The sequence below is a fragment of the Trichechus manatus genome, unplaced genomic scaffold (assembly GCF_000243295.1).
Source record: "Trichechus manatus latirostris isolate Lorelei unplaced genomic scaffold, TriManLat1.0 scaffold00122, whole genome shotgun sequence".
Classification (NCBI taxonomy): domain Eukaryota; kingdom Metazoa; phylum Chordata; class Mammalia; order Sirenia; family Trichechidae; genus Trichechus; species Trichechus manatus.
Genome location: NW_004444058.1, coordinates 6,228,511 through 6,247,209, shown reverse-complemented (window position 1 = coordinate 6,247,209; position 18,699 = coordinate 6,228,511). Strand labels below are relative to the sequence as shown.

At 55.5% G+C, this 18,699-nt stretch overlaps 1 protein-coding gene across 1 annotated transcript in view; it reads left to right on the top strand.

Annotated features, from left to right (window-relative positions):
* SIN3B (SIN3 transcription regulator family member B) overlaps positions 1-16,181 on the top strand; it is a 37,968-nt gene extending 21,787 nt beyond the window's left edge. The window contains exons 7-19 of the mRNA XM_004384419.2: positions 367-456; positions 1,157-1,275; positions 2,996-3,203; positions 4,688-4,804; positions 6,175-6,413; positions 7,457-7,640; positions 7,981-8,569; positions 9,269-9,438; positions 12,725-12,898; positions 13,137-13,229; positions 13,384-13,478; positions 14,342-14,546; positions 14,714-16,181. Of these exons, the coding sequence (XP_004384476.1) occupies positions 367-456; positions 1,157-1,275; positions 2,996-3,203; positions 4,688-4,804; positions 6,175-6,413; positions 7,457-7,640; positions 7,981-8,569; positions 9,269-9,438; positions 12,725-12,898; positions 13,137-13,229; positions 13,384-13,478; positions 14,342-14,546; positions 14,714-14,944 (2,514 nt within the window). The 3' untranslated portion in view covers positions 14,945-16,181. The remainder of the gene's footprint in view (positions 1-366; positions 457-1,156; positions 1,276-2,995; positions 3,204-4,687; positions 4,805-6,174; positions 6,414-7,456; positions 7,641-7,980; positions 8,570-9,268; positions 9,439-12,724; positions 12,899-13,136; positions 13,230-13,383; positions 13,479-14,341; positions 14,547-14,713) is intronic.
* The last annotated feature ends 2,518 nt before the right edge of the window (positions 16,182-18,699 follow it).

The following is an 18,699-nucleotide window of genomic DNA, read 5'->3' as shown; positions in this document are numbered from 1 at the left end:
GGGGGTCCTTGACCTTCACAGTGGCGAGGTCACCATGCAGTCATGGGAGTCCCAGTCTTCAAAGTGAGGGGTCCCAGCCCTTCACAGTCGGAGGACACCATACAGTCATGGGGGGTCCCTGCCCTTCACAGTGGGAGGGCACCATGCAGTCGTCGGGGGGTCCCTGCACTTCACAGTGGAGGGGGCACCACGCAGTCATGGGGTGTCCCAGTCTTCAAAGTAAGGATCACCGTGCAGGCCCTGCCTGCTGCGTACCTGGTCCTTGTTCTGCCGGGAGAGCCCAGGTTGCTGTCCTTGTTACTGGATCAGAGGTGGGTGGAGGGCGCCCAGGGAAGCAGAACATTAACACTCAGATTGTCTCTGCAGAAGAAGATGAAGCTCCGTGGGACCAAGGACCTGTCTATCGCCACCGTGGGCAAGTACGGGACCCTGCAAGAGTTCTCCTTCTTCGACAAGGTGAGGGGGCATGGCCCTGGTGTCCACCTTGGGGGTGGTTTGATCTGCCAGCTGCGCTCGCGCTCCCTGGGGCCACGCCCACCCAGGCCCGGCTCAGACTGGCCACACAGCAGCTACGTGAGGTACGGGTGCAGCACAGTGGGTGGGAGCTCCAGAGGCGGTCTGGGGAGGGGGGATGTGCACGGTGGACGGAGACAGCGGAGCAGGTGGGAAGGGCAGTGTGAACCAGGGCAGGGTGGGGAACACGTCTGCCCTCGAGGCGTGCAGAGCTTCGCCCCCCTCCCTCTTCTGAAGTGGGGATGGTGCCCAGGGTGAGTGGTCAGGACAGACAGCACACACAGTAGTTGCCCACAGACCACAGCTGGTCATGTAGAGCTCAGGCTGGTGGTAGGGATGTGCACACCAGGTGACAGACACCCAAGCTGTGCAGGGGGCGGGGGGCAGGGGAGACGGCTGGTGTGCACACCTTACAGACCACCCCCCCTGCCACACGCACGCAGCCTGAGTCCGCAGATCACAGCTGGTCACGTTGACGGTGGGTGGGTGGTGGGGACCCTCAAGCTCAGTGACATCTGAGTGTCATGGGGGCAGGACAGGACCCTCTGATAGCAGACGGGTGGTGGGGCCACACATGCCGAGTGACGCCTGAGCCCTGTGGGGACCAGGCAGGGTGGGACTGTCTGACGTGCTCTCCCTGCAGGTACGCCGGGTACTGAAGAGCCAAGAGGTCTATGAGAACTTCCTCCGCTGCATTGCGCTCTTCAACCAGGAGCTCGTGTCTGGTTCTGAGCTCCTGCAGCTGGTCAGCCCGTTCCTGGGGTGAGCAACCCCCGGACCCTCGCGGCCCGCCATTGTGAGCCTGCCCCCTTCCTGTTGGTGCTGGAGTTTAGTTTTTGAAGAGATTAGCTGTTGGCTTTGTTTTTTTAATTGAAATTTGTATTAAGATAGTTGTAGATTGACGTGCAGTCAGGCATAAGAAATGATATGATAGTGTTACAGGTTAAATTGTATCCCCCAAAATATATGTTGGAATTCTAACTCCTGTATCTGAGGATATAATCATATTTGGGGATAGAGTTTTCTTTGTTATGTTAGCGAGGTCTTAGTAATGTAGAGTGGTAGATCCTAAACCCACTCATTTCTGAGTGATAGAAGGAGCAGCCTAGGCACAGAGACAGGCTAGCAAACAGGAAAGATAGATGCCATAAGAATTTTTCCCCATAGCAGACAGTGAGTAGAACTGTGCTCCACAGGGTTTTCAAGACTGACCTTTAGGAAGTAGAGTAGCCAGGCCTGTCTTCCGAGGCACTTCTGGGTGGACTCAAGCCTCCAGCCTTTCGGTTAGCAGCCGGGCACTAAACCGTTTGCACCACCCAGGGACTCCTAAGGAAGAGGGGAGGAACATTCCCTGAGAGGCGTTGAGCAGATGGGAAGCGAGAGGATTGGGGGAAAGGGTTGGGGCAGGGTCCAGCCGTGAGGAGGCCCCTCCTGGCTCTTCTGAGATGATGCCCCTGGTTTAGCAGTGGTCACCTCCATGGACCTCTCTTGCATTTGCGAGCTTCTACCTGGTGTGCCTACCCCATCGGCAGCTGATTGCGGTGGCCAGAGCACTGCCACCAGCTGACATTATGCTGAAATGGGGCCTGTTGGCTCGAGTGCCCCCAGAGGAGCCATGGTCTGCATTTGTCCCAGGACACTCACAGGCATCCTCCGCTTGCATTGTTGTGACTTTTGTCCCTTTTGCACAGAGCGGGTGCAGGGTCCTCCAGGGTGGGGCACAGGGTGGCTATATCGCAGAGGGACAGAGTGGTTGAGGGAGGTGCCTTGCTGGGTCACAGCAGGACAGCTGCATGACTGTCAGAGGAACTGCACCTTCTTCCAAAGGGCTTGACATTATTTAACCCAAAATCCAGGTTACTCCAGGGTCAAATGCATTAAGGTTTCCCTGTGGGCATTCATAGTAGTTACACTTCTGATTCATGAGAGTTTGTCTACAAGGGGTTTCCAGGATGGTGGCTCCCTTGTGAGGCTGGGGAGACTGTAGAGCAGGAGCAGCAAGGGGCCAGATAGTAAACATCCTAGGTTTTGGGGGCCATATGGTCTTTGTTGTGACTACTCAACTCTGCCTCATCACGTGAAAGTCACGTGAAAGCGGGCGTAGGCGATATGTACACAGATGGGTGTGGCTTTGTGCCAATAAAACTTTATTTACACAAGGGCTAGGCTTGGCCCCTGGGTCACAGTTTGCTGACCCCTGGCATCATGCCTGACCCCTTCCAGTCCAGGAAGATCACTGGCTGACCCCAGACCCCTCCGGAGCCCTGGCTTCTGCTGGGTTAGCTTGCCCTTGTGGCATGTTTCAAGGCCTTCCTGCGAGTGACAGGCACAAGAGCGCAGGAAGGGGCCTGACCAGGAACATGGGAGTGGGGCCCTGTTCCCTGACACTGAATTCTGACCACTAGTGACCCAGAAGCCACTCTGAGGTCTCGCTCTCAGAGGCCCTGAGGTGCTGACTTACTGCTGATCATTGTCTTTGAAGGAAGTTTCCAGAACTCTTTGCCCAGTTCAAGTCCTTCCTGGGAGTGAAGGAGCTGTCATTTGCCCCGCCCTTGAGTGACCGGTCCGGGGATGGGATCAGCCGAGAGATCGACTACGCATCCTGTAAGCGCATTGGGTCCAGTTACCGGGCGCTGCCCAAGACCTACCAGCAGCCCAAGTGCAGCGGGAGGACGGCCATCTGCAAGGAGGTAGTGCTCCCGGGGGGAGATGGTCATCTCCAGGGGGGAGTGCTGGCGACGGGGGTGGCAGTACGCCCCGCTACAAGGAAAGAGTGCTCCCGGGGAAGGGGAACACTTCTGCCATGGTCCATTTGCGCTAGCCACAGTCCAAAATGCCCCTTGGGAGTGAAGTTGGCTCGTATATTACATCCCTCTCCACCTACAAAGAAAAAGGCCCCTGTGTCCATTGCCCTGTGCCTGGGACAGGAGACTGCGTGCCAGGCACACAGCCTGCTAGCTTTTGTGTGTGGGTGGAATGTGGCAGGCAAACCACCTGGGCAGAGATGGCAGCTCTCTCCCTGCTGGTCATCTCGGTGAGCTGAGAGCACACAGCATTTTACAATGGGATTTATTTCTGTCAGAGCTCCGCTCTGTCCAGCGCTCACTGCCCTTGGTGTGTGCCTGCTTAGCTTCACCCATGACAGGTTTTTCAGGGTTAGTAGATGGACCATGAGGGAGCCCTGGTGGCACATTGGCTAAATGCTCAGCTACTAACCAAAAGTTTGGTGGTTCGAACCCACCCGGTGGCTCTACAGGAGAAAGGCCTGATGATCTGCTCCCTTAAAGATTATAGCCTAGAAAACTGTGGAGCAGTTCTGTTCTGTAACACAAAGGGTCGCTGTGGGCCGAAATCAATTCGACAGCGCCTAACAACAGACAGACTATGTCAGGGCAGTGGTGGTTCAGTGGTGGATTCACCTTACATGTGGGAGACCTGGTTCGATTCCCGGCCAGTGTACCTCATGTGCAGCCACCCATTGGTCAGTGGAGGCTTGTGTGTTGCTATGATGCTGAACAGGTTTCAGCAGAGCTTCCAGACTAAGACAAACGGGGAAGAAAGGCCTGGCGGTCAACTTCCAAAAGTCAGCCACAGAAAACTCTATGGTAGTCAGTGGTCCTGTTCACAGCTGCTCATGGGGTAACACAGGACTGGGAAGCATTTTGTTCTGTTGTGCACAGGGTCACCAGGAGTTGGGCCAATTCACCGACAACTGGTTCGACTGCATTTGCAGAATTCAAGAGTGCCTGCTGCGTTCAGGATGTGCTCCAGGGGTTCGCAGACTGCAGCCCAAGCCCCAAATGCCGGTGGCTGCCTGCTTTTATAAATAAAGCTGTGTTGGCACACAGCCACACCCACTTATCTATTGTCCATGGCTACTTTCCAGCTATAAGGGCAGAGTTGAATAGTTGAGACAGAGCCTGTCGGGCCCCTAAAGCCTAAAATACTCATTATCTGGCCTTTTACAGAGAAAGTCTGCCGACCTCTGAAATACTAAACGTGCTCACTTGGCCACAGTAACGTTAAAACTAATTTTACTGTCATATGATAAAGTAGTTTCCCGGAGAATCAGGATGCTCTTGGCTTGTCTTGGTGTCTCCTACACTGGAAAAGACGGTAGATGGTTTTGGCAGCTGAGGTCTGTGGGCTGCTCATGGCGTCTCCCCTGGCACAGGTGCTGAATGACACCTGGGTCTCCTTCCCCTCCTGGTCCGAGGACTCCACCTTCGTCAGCTCCAAGAAGACTCCCTACGAGGAACAGCTGCACCGCTGTGAGGATGAGCGCTTTGAGGTACGGGTGCTGGTGTGAGGCAGCTGGGGGGCTGCAGGGGCAGCGGGTAGGCTGGGACCTCTCCTGGGTGCGTGTGTCCACATAAGGGCACGCTCATCCACCGCCTCAGTTTCCCCGTTCCTCATCCTCCCCACTGAGTGTCTTCCTGACTCCCTCCAGAACCGCCACGCCTCCCCAGTCTCCTGAGAAATGGGATTTTGGCACCTTCCCCCTGGGGCAGCTCCTGAGAGTGGCTCACTTGTGCCCGTCCAGGCTGCCCCCTGGGCTGGCCACGTGGTGTGCTTGTTCTTTTCATTCATCTGTCGGCATCTTTTTGTAACTGAAATATTTACTGAGGTCATTCTAGATTCCCACACAGCTGTAAAAAGTAACCCAGAGAGATACTAGCACCTCTCACCCAGTTTCCCCCATGGGAACGTCTGGCAAAACTCCAGGATCCCAATGTTGCTACAATCCGCTGATGTGATTTAGATTCCCCCAGTTTTCATTGTACACATTTGTGTATGTGGATATGAGAGAGTGTGTGCATGTGTGTTTTTATGTGTAGGTGAGTGTGTATGTGTGGTCTGTTGTGTATGTGAGAGTTGTGTGAGTGTATGAGAGTGGTGTGTGTGAGTGGGTGTATGTGAGTGTGTATGCACACCCGTGTGTATGTGTGAGTGTGTGGGGTGTGTGTGCATGCGTGTGAATACATTTGTTCATGTATGAGTGTGTATGTGAGTGAGTGTGTATGTGTGTGTGTGTGTGGTTCTGTGCAGGTTTATTGCATGGGGAGGTCCATGCCCACCACCACAGTCAGGGCACTGAGCAGTTCCAGCTCTATGAGGATGACTCCTGCTGCCCTTTTATACTCATTCCCCCCAGCCCGGGGCAACTGCTAATCTCTCCTCCGTCTCCACATCTCTGTCCTTTCAAGGACAGTTCCATAAAAGGGATCACACAGTGTGTGGCTGTGGGGACTGGCATTCCACCTCAGCACAGTGCCCTGGGGACCCTCCCAGGCTACTATGTGTGTTGCTAGAAAGTTCCTGTCCACGCCTGTGCATGGCAGTGCTTTGAATGCACAGAGGAGGGTCAGGTTGAGGACCATCCTCCTCTGATGGTGCCTTGCTGTGCTGGGTGCTTGCCCGGCGGTTAACACCGTCCGTGTCACTGTCTGGGGGCCTGAGAATCTGAGTGTATCTCTGCCCATCCTCCAGCGTGGTGCCACGGCCAGGGTCTGCCCCCCCTCAACTGTAGAACCCATCCTGTACCCACTCTGGGTGCCCCTGTGGGCCCATGAGGTGTCCCTCTCAAAGCTGTGGGGTTCCTTCCTGTCCCAGGGCCCCACGCCCCTGCATGGTTTACCCTCCCCACCTTCCTGCCAACAGCTGGACGTCGTCCTGGAGACAAACCTGGCCACGATCCGCGTGTTGGAGAGCGTGCAGAAGAAGCTGTTGCGCATGGCCCCTGAGGACCAGGACAAGTTCCGTCTGGACGACTGCCTGGGTGGAGCCTCTGAGGTCATCCAGCGGCGTGCCATCTACCGCATCTATGGCGACAAGGCCCCTGAGATCATCGAGAGCCTCAAGAAGAACCCTGCCACTGCTGTGCCCGTTGTCCTCAAGAGGTGGATTGCCTGTGGGCCCTGGCCCCTTACCTCCCAAGTTCACTTCTTGGAGGGGGGGACCCTTTAACAGCTGTTCATGCCCTTCTAGAACCTTCCCTCTTTGCATGATCACACGTAAACATAGGCAGATCGTTATTCTCCAGTGCAGCGGGAATTGTTCTGTACCACAGCTTGCTTGCTTTTTTTTTTTTTTTTTTTTAGTAGATTTAGTTTTTTAGAGCAGTTTCAGGTTTATAGAAAAATTGTGCAGAAAGTACAAAGAGTTCCCATATGCCCGCCTCTTCCCCCTACACACTGTTTTCTCTGTTACTGACATCTTGAGTTTCTGTGGTACATTTGTTACAATTGCTGATCCAATCTTGACACGTTATTATTTAGTCACGTTCATAGTTTACATTAGAGTTCACTCCTGATGTTTTCTAGCCCTGCGGGTTTTGACAAATACGTAGTGTCACGTGTCCAGTGCTACGTTGTCATACAAGATAGTTTCACTGCCCTAAAAACATCATTGGCTCCACCTGTTCATCCCTTCTCCCTCACCCTGAACCCCTGGCAACCACTGATCTTTTCAGTGTCTCTCGTTTTGCCATTTCCAGGACATTCTGTAGTTGGAGCCATAGAGCATGTAGGTTTATCAGACTAACCTCACCCAGCAACATGCATTTACGGTTCCTCTACATCTTTTTGTGACTTGATAGCTTGATCTTTTAATGGCTGGATGATACTCTGTTGGATGGGTAGCCACGGTTTTTCTCTCCACTCCATAGTTGTTTTTATTTAATCATACACCCTGGGGCCCTTTTCTTGCTGGGGAGCAGGTGTCGGTTAAGGGCTGGCTCTAACGAGGCAAACATGGTTTTCGGTTGGCAAGTGGCCTGTTAGCACCTGGTCCACAGATGGGTCAACGCTGGGCCAGGAGGCGACGATAGTAGAGAAACCGTCGAGTACTACAGTGGTTATGGGGGGTGGGTGCTGTTGACAATGAGGGTGTGCAGGAGGACAGGTGTGGCCCCCGCTGAGCCCTGGCCCCCGCCGCCCCATAGGCTGAAAGCCAAGGAGGAGGAGTGGCGGGAGGCGCAGCGTGGTTTCAACAAGGTATGGCGGGAGCAGTACGAGAAGGCCTACCTCAAGTCGCTCGACCACCAGGCTGTGAACTTCAAGCAGAATGACACCAAAGCCCTGCGCTCCAAGAGTCTGCTCAATGAGATCGAGAGCGTCTACGACGAGGTGGGCCTCCACTTCCTGAGCTGCCTGGGTGTGGGCAGGTAGCATTGCTCCTGCAGGGCTGGGGGACGGGGCAGGGATGTGGTTCCCAGCCCAGAGCCAACACCCAGGAGGGCCATAGCAACTCTCCCCACAGTCAGTGAGCGGCACGTGCTCTCTTGCTAGCTTGCTTTCTATCTGTTTTCATTTCTCTCTCTGTCCCTGTCTCTCTGTTTCTGTGGGTAGAGGTCTGTGTAGGTGGCCATCATGAGGTGGCATCAGACCTGCGGCAGTTCTGTGCTCAGGGGTCCTCCCGGCCACTGGCTTTCTGCCTGCTTCACGCCCCCATCCCTCTGCCCCCCAGCACCAGGAGCAGCACTCAGAGGGACGCAGTGCCCCCGCCAGTGAGCCCCACCTCATCTTCCTCTATGAAGACCGGCAGATCCTGGAGGATGCTGCGGCCCTGGTCAGCTACTATGTGGCGCGGCAGCCAGCCATCCAGAAGGAGGACCAGGCCACCATCCAGCAGCTGCTGCACCAGTTTGTGCCCAGCCTCTTCTTTTCGCAGCCGCTGGACCCTGGCGCCTCTGAGGAGTCGGCTGATGAGGACCGTGAGGGTGCCCGGGGCCCAGGCACGGAGCCCGGTGAGCATAAGCGGCCCGGGGCGCCTGGTGGCCCCCCGGAGGAGAAGGGGCCCCCCGGGGACGGCCTGGCAGCTGGGCCACAGCCTGCACCCCTGGACGACGTCTACAGTCTCTTCTTTGCCAACAACAACTGGTACTTCTTCCTGCGCCTGCATCAGACCCTGTGTGCACGGCTGCTCAAGCTCTACCGCCAGGCACAGAAGCAGCTGCTAGAGTACCGGGCCGAGAAGGAGCGTGAGCAGCTGCTGTGTGAGGGCCGGCGCGAGCGGGGCGGCGACCCTGCCATGGAGCTGCGGCTGAAGCAGCCCAGTAAGCCAGGGGACCAGGGCCTGGGGGCCAAAGATGGACAGCTGGCCAGACGGATGGCTGGGGCAGGGTGTGGCCTGTGGGTCGCCGGGGCATCCTGTTTAGCTTCATGGCTTACATCGGAACCGTCCTGCTGCAGGTTTTTCTAACTTTCCCCCTGAGGTCATTACAAATGCCCAGGAGGTTGCAGAAGCAGCTCAGAGAGGAAAGTGCATCTGCCTCCCCCGCACCCCTCACCCCCAGCCCCCAGCAGTGGCCCCTTCCAGCTGTAGTGCAGGGTCAGACCAGGGACTTGGCGTCAGGCACTACCGTGGGCCAAGTGCATGCTGTGTCCACATCTTCTGCCTCCCCTGGGCGGGCGCGGCCCTGGGCACTTGTGTCCCAGGTGTTGGTTATGTCACCATTTCTACCTGAGCAGGTGTGGCCTGGGTACTTATGTCCCAGGGTTGAGCATGTCACCACTGCCATGAGCAAGGCCTGTGTTGCGTGGCTGAGCTCTGGTGGAGGGAGCAGGGTGGACGGGGCTACTGCTGCTCACGGAGATTCCAGCTATCTGGGCAGGGTGGCTGCAAGACCGCGGGCTTGACAGGTTATCTCAGGCCCAGTTGCTCTGAGCAGGCCCACAGGATGTGGCTTATGTTGGAGGTCCGGGCTTTCCTAGGGGCCCGACACCAATGAAGGGCAGCAGCTGTCCTCCCCTAGGTGAGGTGGAGCTGGAGGAATACTACCCAGCCTTCCTGGACATGGTGCGGAGCCTCCTGGAAGGGAACATCGACCCCACGCAGTACGAGGACACCTTGCGTGAGATGTTCACCATCCACGCCTACATCGGCTTCACCATGGACAAGCTGGTGCAGAACATCGCACGGCAGGTGAGTGGCATGGCTGGGACCACGGGCCCCCAACCTTCTCTCTCTGTCGCTCTTTTTTTTGACAGAGGTGAAAACTCATATAATATGGAGCCCGGCTGGCACAGTGGTTAAGAGCTCAGGCTGCTAACCAAAAGGTCAGCAGTTTGAATCTACCAGCCACTCCTTGGAAACCCTGTGAGGCAGTTCTCCTCTGTCCTGTAGGGTCGCTATGAGTCAGAATTGACTCATCGGCAATGGGTTTGGTTTTTTGTTTACAAACCTAAAGGTTGGCCTTGGTGGCACAGTGGTTAAGAGCTCGGCTGCTAACCAAAAGGTTGGCAGTTCAAATCCACCAGCCAGCCACTCCTTGGAAGCCCTGTGGGGCAGTTCTACTCTGTTCTGTAGGGTCACTAGGAATCAGAATTGACTCGATGGAAACAGGGTTTTTTTTTTTTTCCAATAACATAAAATTAACTATTCTAAAGTGAGCAGTTTAATGGCATTTAGTCCATTTAGCAAGTTGTGCAACCACCACTTCTGTCTAGTTCCAGAACATTCTTATCACCCCCAAAAATGAGACCCATTAGCGTCACTCCCATCCCCTTGTCACAGCCCCAGGTAACCACTAATCCACTTCCTGTCTCTGTGGATTTGCCTGTTCTGGACATTTCATGTAAATGGAATCAGACACCATGTGACTGCTTATATCTGACTTTTTTCACTCAGCATGGTATTTTTGAGGTTCATCCATATCGTAGCCTGTATCAGTGCTTCATTCCTTTTTTTTTTTAATTGTGTAAATTATAACAAAACATTTGCCATTTTAACTTTTTTCACATGCATTTCAGTGATGTTAATTACATGTTGTACAACCATCACCACTACCCATTTCTAAAAGTTTTCCGTCACCCCAAACAGAAACTCAGTGCCCCTTAAGCAATGATTCCCCATCTCCTCCTCCCTCCTACCAGCCCTTGGTAATCTTTGGTCTCTGTATATACACTTGGCTCTTCTAGATGTTTCACAGAAGTAGAATCATACAGTACGCGTTTTTTTTTTTCTGGTTTCTTTTGCTCAACATAATGTCTTCATGGTTCATCCACATTGTAGCATGTATCAGGGCTTCATTCCTTTTCATGGCTGAGTAATGTTCCATTGTGTGGATGGACCACACTGTGTTTATCCATCATCTTTGGATGGACACTTGGGTTGTCTGCACCTTTTGGCTATTGTGAATAAGGCTGCTGTGAACATTGGTGTAAGGTATCTGTTTGAGTCCCTGTTAACAAACCTTTCTTGAGGGTACTTGATAATTTATCAAACATCTTAATCCTCTTCTTCGGGGGGAATCACAGATTCAGCACAGCTGAGTAGTTACAAGATGATGTTGGTCACAGAGACACGAGGAGTGTCTGGAGAGCTGTGGGTCTGCACACCTCAGGTGCTGTGCTGGGGGTGTGGCTCGGGGCCCATCGGTCTGGCCTCGGAGAGGCTTGCTGTCTCCCAGGTGCACACCCTCATGGCAGGGGCGTGCTGGGACGTGTAGACTGGTGTCTTAGTCATCAAGTGCTGCTATAACAGAAATACCACAAGTAAATGGCTTTAACAAAGAGAAGTTTATTTTCTCGCAGTCTAGTAGGCTAGAAGTCCAAATGCAGGGCGTCAGCTCCAGGGGAAGGCTTTCTCTCTCTCTGTCAGCCTTCTCATCAATCTTACCCTGGACTAGGAGCTTCTCCGCGCAGGGACCCCGGGTCCAAAGGACTTGCTCTGCTCCTGGCACTGCTTTCTTGGTGGTATGAGGTCCCCAATTCTCTGCTTGCTTCCTTTTCCTTTTATCTCTTGTAAGATAAAAGGTGGTGCAGGCTACACCCTAGGGAAACTCCTTTATATTGGATCAGGGATGTGACCTTAGTGAGGGTGTTACAATCCCACCCTAATCCTCTTTAACATAAAATTACAATCACAAAATGGAGGACAACCGCCCAATACTGGGAATCATGGTCCAGCCAAAGTGATAGACACATTTTTTGGGGGACATAATCCATGACAGCTGGGTAGGTAGTGAGGAATGGGCAGGTCACAGTGCAGCCCACGTGGCACACCCCCAGCAGCTCACGAGGCTGAGCCCTGTTGAGCCCCAGGCGTCCCCACTGTGAAGGGCCTGTCCCAGCCTCTGTTCCTTTTGCTGGTTTGTCTGCCTGTTTCTGGTTGACAGTGGGGGTCTGTGTCTTCTGATTGCAAGAACCTGTCAGAAGCAGGGCTTGTGTTCTGGAACCTCGGGCTCAAGCTGGACCCCTTGGTCTGGGCATTCAGCCTGGCACATGTCCCTAGAAAGCCCACAGCTCTGAGATGGCCCCGAGAGGGTCGGGGTTTGTGTGGGTGCCATCGTCTGGGGAGTGCTGAGTCGCGAGTTTGTACTAATTTGTCCAAGGCCAGCAGCTCAGCCTGACCTGGCTCTGCTGTGTCCGTGCTCACTTCTTTATAAACAGAAAGATAAAGATAGGATTAAGGCACATTTGTAGCTGAACAGGAAGGGAAGATAAGCACTTGTAATGGCACCACTTGAGGGTTACTGTTCCCAGTCTGGCGCATCATTTCTGCTTGGTTTTGTGCTTCCCACACGCACAGACACGCTTTGTTGGGTTGGAGTGGGGATCACGTTGGGGTTGGGGAAAGGTCAGGGTGGGGTTGAGTCAGGGTGGGGTTGGTAGGTTTGGGTTGGGTCAGATTTGGGGTTCGGATGGGATTGGGTGGAATTGAGTTGGATTATTGTTGGGTTGGGGTCAGGTTTGGGTGGGGTTGGGTTGGATTAATTGTGGTGGGTTGGAATTGGGGTCAGGTTGGAATGGGGTTAAGTTGGGTTGGGTTAGGGTTGGGGTCCAGTTGGATTGGGGTTGGGTGGGGTTGGGTTGGGATTGGGTTGGATTGGTTGGGGTTGGATTGGACAGTTGGAGTTGGGATCGAGTTGGGTTGGGTTGACGGTTGGGGTTGGGGTCAGGTTGGGTGGGGTTGGGTTAGATGATTAGGGTTGGAGTAAACAGTTGAGGTGGGTTGGGTTGGGTTGGGTTGGGTCAGGTATCAGGTGGGGTTTTGGGTCAGGTTGCACACAGTGCAAGGTCACCCTGTGCAGCTCGATTGGGCTCCTGGCCTTCATTCCCACGTCAGACCTGTTCGTTGTGATGTTTCTGGCTTTTGCCGCCCTCCCCTCTGGGTAGGGCAGGGTCTCCCATTCCCACAAGAGATGGGGTGGTGGGCTTCCCTGCTAGCTTGGCGGGCACTCACCCTCACTGCCTTTCTCCCCTGCCAGCTGCACCACCTGGTGAGCGATGATGTGTGTCTGAAGGTGGTGGAGCTCTACCTGAATGAGAAGAAGCGCGGGGCTGCTGGTGGGAACCTGTCCTCGCGATGTGTCCGTGCTTCTCGTGAGACCAGCTACCAGTGGAGGGCAGAGCGGTGCATGGCTGATGAGAACTGCTTCAAGGTGGGCAAGGCAAGGGGAGCAGGGGTCAGAGGGCAAGGAAGGGCCCAAGCACAGGGCCAGAGTCAAATCCACCTGGTAAGTGTCAACACCACACGTACCCTGTGCCTAGCCCCTGGTCTCCCTGTCGCTGGGATGGTGGCTTCAGCTACATGTGGGGCTGTGAGGAGGCCTGGGGGCACAGTCCGTCGTACTGGGTTGTTCTGGGGGCTTCAGGCAGTTCATGTGACCTTGTCCACAGGTGATGTTCCTCCAGCGCAAAGGGCAGGTGATCATGACCATCGAGCTCCTGGACACCGAGGAGGCCCAGACAGATGACCCTGTGGAGGTACAGGTCAGTAAGGTCCCCCGAAACGTCCCTGTCACACCACACCCTCAGGGTGAACGTTCCATGGGGAGGTCCCAGAGGGTGGAGGATGGTGTCCACAGAGGGGCCGTGCCTGGGCGTGGGGAGTTATGGTGCCCGGCCCCCCCCCCTCACCCCGCAGCACCTGTCAAGCTACGTGGAGCAGTATGTGGGCACGGAGGGCACTGCCAGCTCACCGAGTGAGGGCTTCCTGCTGAAGCCGGTGTTCCTGCAAAGGTGAGAGGACCCGCCCACCCTGGTGATCCCTGGGTGGTAAGGGGGCCGGGGCGCCCAGGGAATGGGGGCTCAGCCCAAGGCTTCAGAGGCTTGGAGGAGAAGCTACAGCAAGTAGAGCAATCAGACCAGAGGTGCAGGGCCGGCGGGTCTTGGAGCGTCTGTGGCCAGGCTAAGAAGGTGGACTTGGGACCTAGATCCATGGGGTCTGGGTGCTGGGGGAGACGACTGGGGGTGTCTAGGGGGCTGACCCCTCGCATGAGCGAGGAGAGGGTGGTGCCTGAGACGGGTGGGGGTGAGGGGGTCACAGTGCAGAAGGGTGCTGAGGGAAGAAGAACCTGTTGCTGTCGAGTTGCTCTGATGCACAGCGACCCTGCAGGACAGGGTAGAACTGCCTCCTGGGGTTTCCAAGGAGCACCTGGTGGATTCGAATTGCTGACCTTTTGGTTAGCAGCCGTAGGTCTTAACCACCATGCCACCCGGGTTTCTGAGAGGGAGGAAGGCTGGGCCCAATTTCCTGCAGAGTAGAGGTGGGTGGGGCAGCGGCCTGGATGGGGCTGGGCGGGAGGGTATGCCCACAGCAGGGGCACACAGGAATGGGACAGTTGGGTGTGTGGGGAGGAACCAAACGGTAGGGGCACTGGTGTACTGGTGTGGTCCTGCCTGGACCAGCAGGCTGGGGGTTGTGGCTTTGGTTTGTGTCTTCCCCCACTCCTGGGGTTGGACATTTTTCAGTATGTTGTGGCCAAGAGACCCCCTCACCTGTGGGCTCCAGTCTCACTCCCCGTGGGCCACCCAGCGCCTCCTGTGGGCAAGCACACGGGCAGGTGCCCGGCACCACCTCTTGAGCCATGTCCCTTTTGCAGGAACCTCAGGAAGTTCCGGCGGTGGCAGTGTGCGCAGGTTCGGGCACTGCGTGGTGAGGCCAAGGGCGCATGGAAGCGGCTGGTGGGCGTGGAGAGCGCCTGCAGCGTGGACTGCCGCTTCCGGCTCAGCACCCACAAGATGATGTTCATCGTCAACTCGGAGGACTACATGTACCGCCGTGGTGCCCTCGGCCGCGCCAAGCAGGTGCTCCGACCCCTGGGGACCCCTGGGATCCAGCCTTCCCTGCCCCTGCCTGCATCCTGGGGTCTCAGGGTCCTGCCACATTTGTCCACCCTCCCCACTCAGGTCCCTGGGATCCTGCCCACAGGTTGGGGTGCCTGGCTGCCCTGACCCCCACCCTTCCCCCACAGGTGCAGCCCCTGGTGCTGCTGCGGCACCACCAGCATTTCGAGGCATGGCACGGGCGCTGGCTGGAGGACCACGTGCCGGTGGAGGCAGCCAGCCTGGTGCAGGACTGGCTGATGGGTGAGGAGGATGAGGACCTGGTGCCATGCAAGACACTGTGCGAAACAGTGCGTGTGCACGGGCTCCCCGTGACTCGCTACCGCGTGCAGTACAGCCGGCGCCCTGCCTCGCCCTGACGTCCCCCTGGGACACACCACACAGGTGTCTCCACAGTGACTTGCCCTGACCTGGGGCCTGGCCTGTGCCAAACCGACCTGCTTGCACCTGAGCACCCGGAGCGGCTCTATCCCGGGAAAGCTGGGGTTGACTGCCCTTTGAGGATGAGACACCGGAGCGACTGCGGGGCTAAGCAGGTCACCATGCGGGGTCTTCAGACTCTGAGCGACAAGAGTCTCCAATCACACGCCAAGATACGGGGGAGAGCAGCTACGCAGACTCCCAGCAGCTGGCCTGCTGTGCCCAGCAGTCCAAACTTCCAGAAGATTCCACCCTCCGTGGGAGAGAAACCAGACCAGGGGCTCCGCCAGCATCCCTGCCCCGTGGTGTACTTAAAGTGGATCTTCTACAAAGACATGTACAAGCACACATGTATTTATTCCTTCATGCTCTCCAGGCAGCATGGCTTCCGTGGCAGCCCAGCCTTGCCGTGTCTTGGAAGTGAAAGCTCCTGGTGACTCTCTCTGCCCGTCTTGGCATCTGCTTCCTGAAGCCCTCACCCTCTGAGGACGGGGCGCCCAGCTGCTCCCGTGGGCTCATTGTTCTCCCCCTGTGAGGGTGTGGATCTGAAGGGCCCCAGCGACACTTGTGCAGACGTCCAAATCTCAGTGCCAAGAACGCCAAGCAATGGAGTTGCCACCAGCTCCTTGTGAACGTCTCGCACCATCATGCTGGAGTCGGCTCCCCAGCCCTCGACCTCCCGCAGCAGAGCTGTGCCAAATTTTGTGGTTTTGCAAAGCAGAGACATATTTCTAGAAGTTTCCTGTGGAACTTGTGATGCCTTTGACTAGAGGCCCGGGTGGTTCTGAGGCCAGTGTGTTCTCCCCCGGGGTCTCGTCGACCCTGTTTTCCAGTGTAATCAGGCACTTTGTGAGCACTCTGGTTTTATCAGAAGGGAGTTTATTGCCAGAATTCTGGACCAGCTGTGCCCCTGCTGTGCCTCCCCTTCTGTCTGTCCGTCTGTCTCCTACAGAGCTGAGAGGACTGGGCGGGTGGGGGTGGGGCACCCAACCCTGCATGCTTCGAGGGGCGTCTGCTCCTCCTGGACACTTTCCGTCCTGGGGCTTATACTTCCTTTGCAGCTGTTTTGAATGTACATTTCCTTTTCTATTTATTTGCACATTAAAGTTAAAAATTAAATATTGATGTAAAGCCAAGAGGCCTCTGCCAGTGATTTTTTGCGAGCAAGTCCAGTGAGTCTGCAAGCGCCACAGTCCCCAAGCCCCGTCAGGGGGGCCCACACAGCCCTCCCTGCTCGGTGGGGTGGGGTCCTGTTTCCTGAGGCTCGGAAGAATGGAAATGGTCCCTCGTATGGCAGAGCTCGGCTTCCCCGCAAGGTGATCTTGCCCAAATGCACCCCCCGTCCCCAGGGCATGTCCAACCCCACACACAGCTTGCATTCATGGGGAGACATGGGAGTGTGTTCTAGAACACTGCTGCAACCAGTAGGGCTGACATGGGTTCCTTCTGCCCAGGTGTTGGGCCTGTGAATCCTGGTTTACCACTGCAGGGTTTGTTGAGCTCATCTAGGCTGGGCATGTCCTCCGGCACCAGCCCTGTGTGTCCAGCTGCCCCTGGACACCATGTGCCAACCACCAAAACCTGCCTCCATGCTTGTCTTAGTCTTCTAGTGCTGCTATAACATACCACAAGTGAATGGCTTCAACAAAGTTTATTCTTTCACAGTTTAGGGGGCTAGAAGTCCAATCGGCATCAGCTCCAGGGGTAGGCTTTCTCTGTCGGCTTTGGAGGAAGGTGTTTGTCATCAATCTTCCCCTGGTCTAGGAGATTTTCAGCACAGGGACCCCGGGTCCAAAGGATGCGCACTCCTGCTCTTCATTCATTCTTGGTGGTATGAGGTCCCCATGTCTCTCTGCTCGCTTCTCACTTTTATATCTCAAAAGAGATTGGCTTAAGACATGATCTAATCTTGTAGATCTCATCAACATAATTGCCGCTAAGCCATCTCATTAACATCATAGTGATAGGATATACAATACGTAGGAAAACCACATCAGATGACAAAATGGTAGACAATCACACAATACTGGGAATCATGACCTAGCCAAACTGATACACATACTTTTGGGGAACACAATTCAATCCATGACAGCGCTCTTGGGTACCCCCTGACCAGAGGTCCATCATTCTGCCCTTACCTGCATCTTTGCAGGCTGATCTCCAGAGCCCTATTCCCCCGAGGTCTCCCCCCTCTCACTGGGCCTGCTCCTGGTAGGGGGAGCCCTGGCCCTGCTTGTGGTCTTCTCGGGGCCAAACACCCCTGGGGCCCTTGCACAGTGTCCCCTGTGCCCCCTCTTTGGCCCCCACTTGCTGCCCAGACAACCCTGTCCACCCCAAGGGCCTAGTGCCAGCCCCCAACTCCCAGGAACTATTCCCTGATCTCCCCCAGAGACCATTGGTCCCTAGTTCCCTCCCACCTCAAGAGTCTCCAGGGTAGACACAGCAGCTCCCAGGAAGCGCCACGGCCTAGGGAGCAGGCAAGGGGTGAGTCAGGGCCAATGTGGCCGGCCAGGACTCCTAGGGGGTCCCCAAGATTCCCACCCCCTGAAGGTGGGCCGGACCTGTGATGTGATGGGATCCCAGGAAACAAGACCCATCTAGTGGCCTGGAGGAGCTAGCCTCTAAGCTGCCCCCAAGATTCCCACCTCCTGAAGGTGGGCCGGACCTGTGATGTGATGGGGTCCCAGGAAACAAGACCCATCTTAGTGGCCTGGAGGAGCTAAGCTGCCTCAAAGAAGGGCTGCTGGGCCATGCGAGCCCCCCCAGCCGACCCAGGCATGAGAGCAGGGCCTCGTTCCCCTTGCCCCTCACCCCCGCCCCTGCAGGGACCCGTATAAAGCAGCACAGCTGGCATCTTGACTGCAGCCCCTGAGAGCATGCGCTGGCCTTGGAGTGTGCCGAGGGTGGGAGGAACCGTGAGCAGAGTGTCCAGCTCAGCCTCACCAGGACCCCTGACCACAGAAACTTCAAGATAACAAGAGGTGTTGCTCTATGCCACTAAATGTGTGGGATTTCATTATACCAGCTGCTGTCGAGTCAACCCCAACTCATAGTGACACCAAGTGTATCAGAGAAGAACTACTCCATAGGGTATTCAATGGCTAAGTTTTGGGAAGTCAATCGCCAGGACTTTTTTCCGAGACACTTCTGGGTGGACTTGAACTTTTCAGTTAGCAGCCATCTCGTTCACCAGTTGCACCCCCTAGGGACTCCTGCCAGTTTCTGTTGAGTTGACTCTGACCCATAAGACCCCATGTGGGTCAGAGTAGAACTGTGATCCATGAGGATTCCTTAGGCAGAAGTGAGGGAGAGAGCCCCACGCCAGCCCTCTGCCCTCACGCCTGCACCTTCCCTTCTGTCTTAGTCATCTAGTGCTGCTATAACAGAAATACCACAAGTGGATGGTTTTAACAAAGAGAAGTTTATTTCCTCACAGTTAAAGTAGGCTAAAAGTCCAAATTCAGGGCATCAGCTCCAGGGGAAGGCTTTCTCTCTCTGTCAGCCTTCTCATCAGTGTTCCCCGGGACTAGGAGCTTCTCTATGCAGGGACCCCAGTCCAAAGGATGAGCTCTGCTCCTGGCACTGCTTTCTTGATGGTATGAGGTTCCCCTGTCTCACTGCTCACTTCTGTCTTTTATATCTCAAGAGATTGCCTCAGGACACAATCCAGTCTTGTAGATCCAGTCCTGCCTTA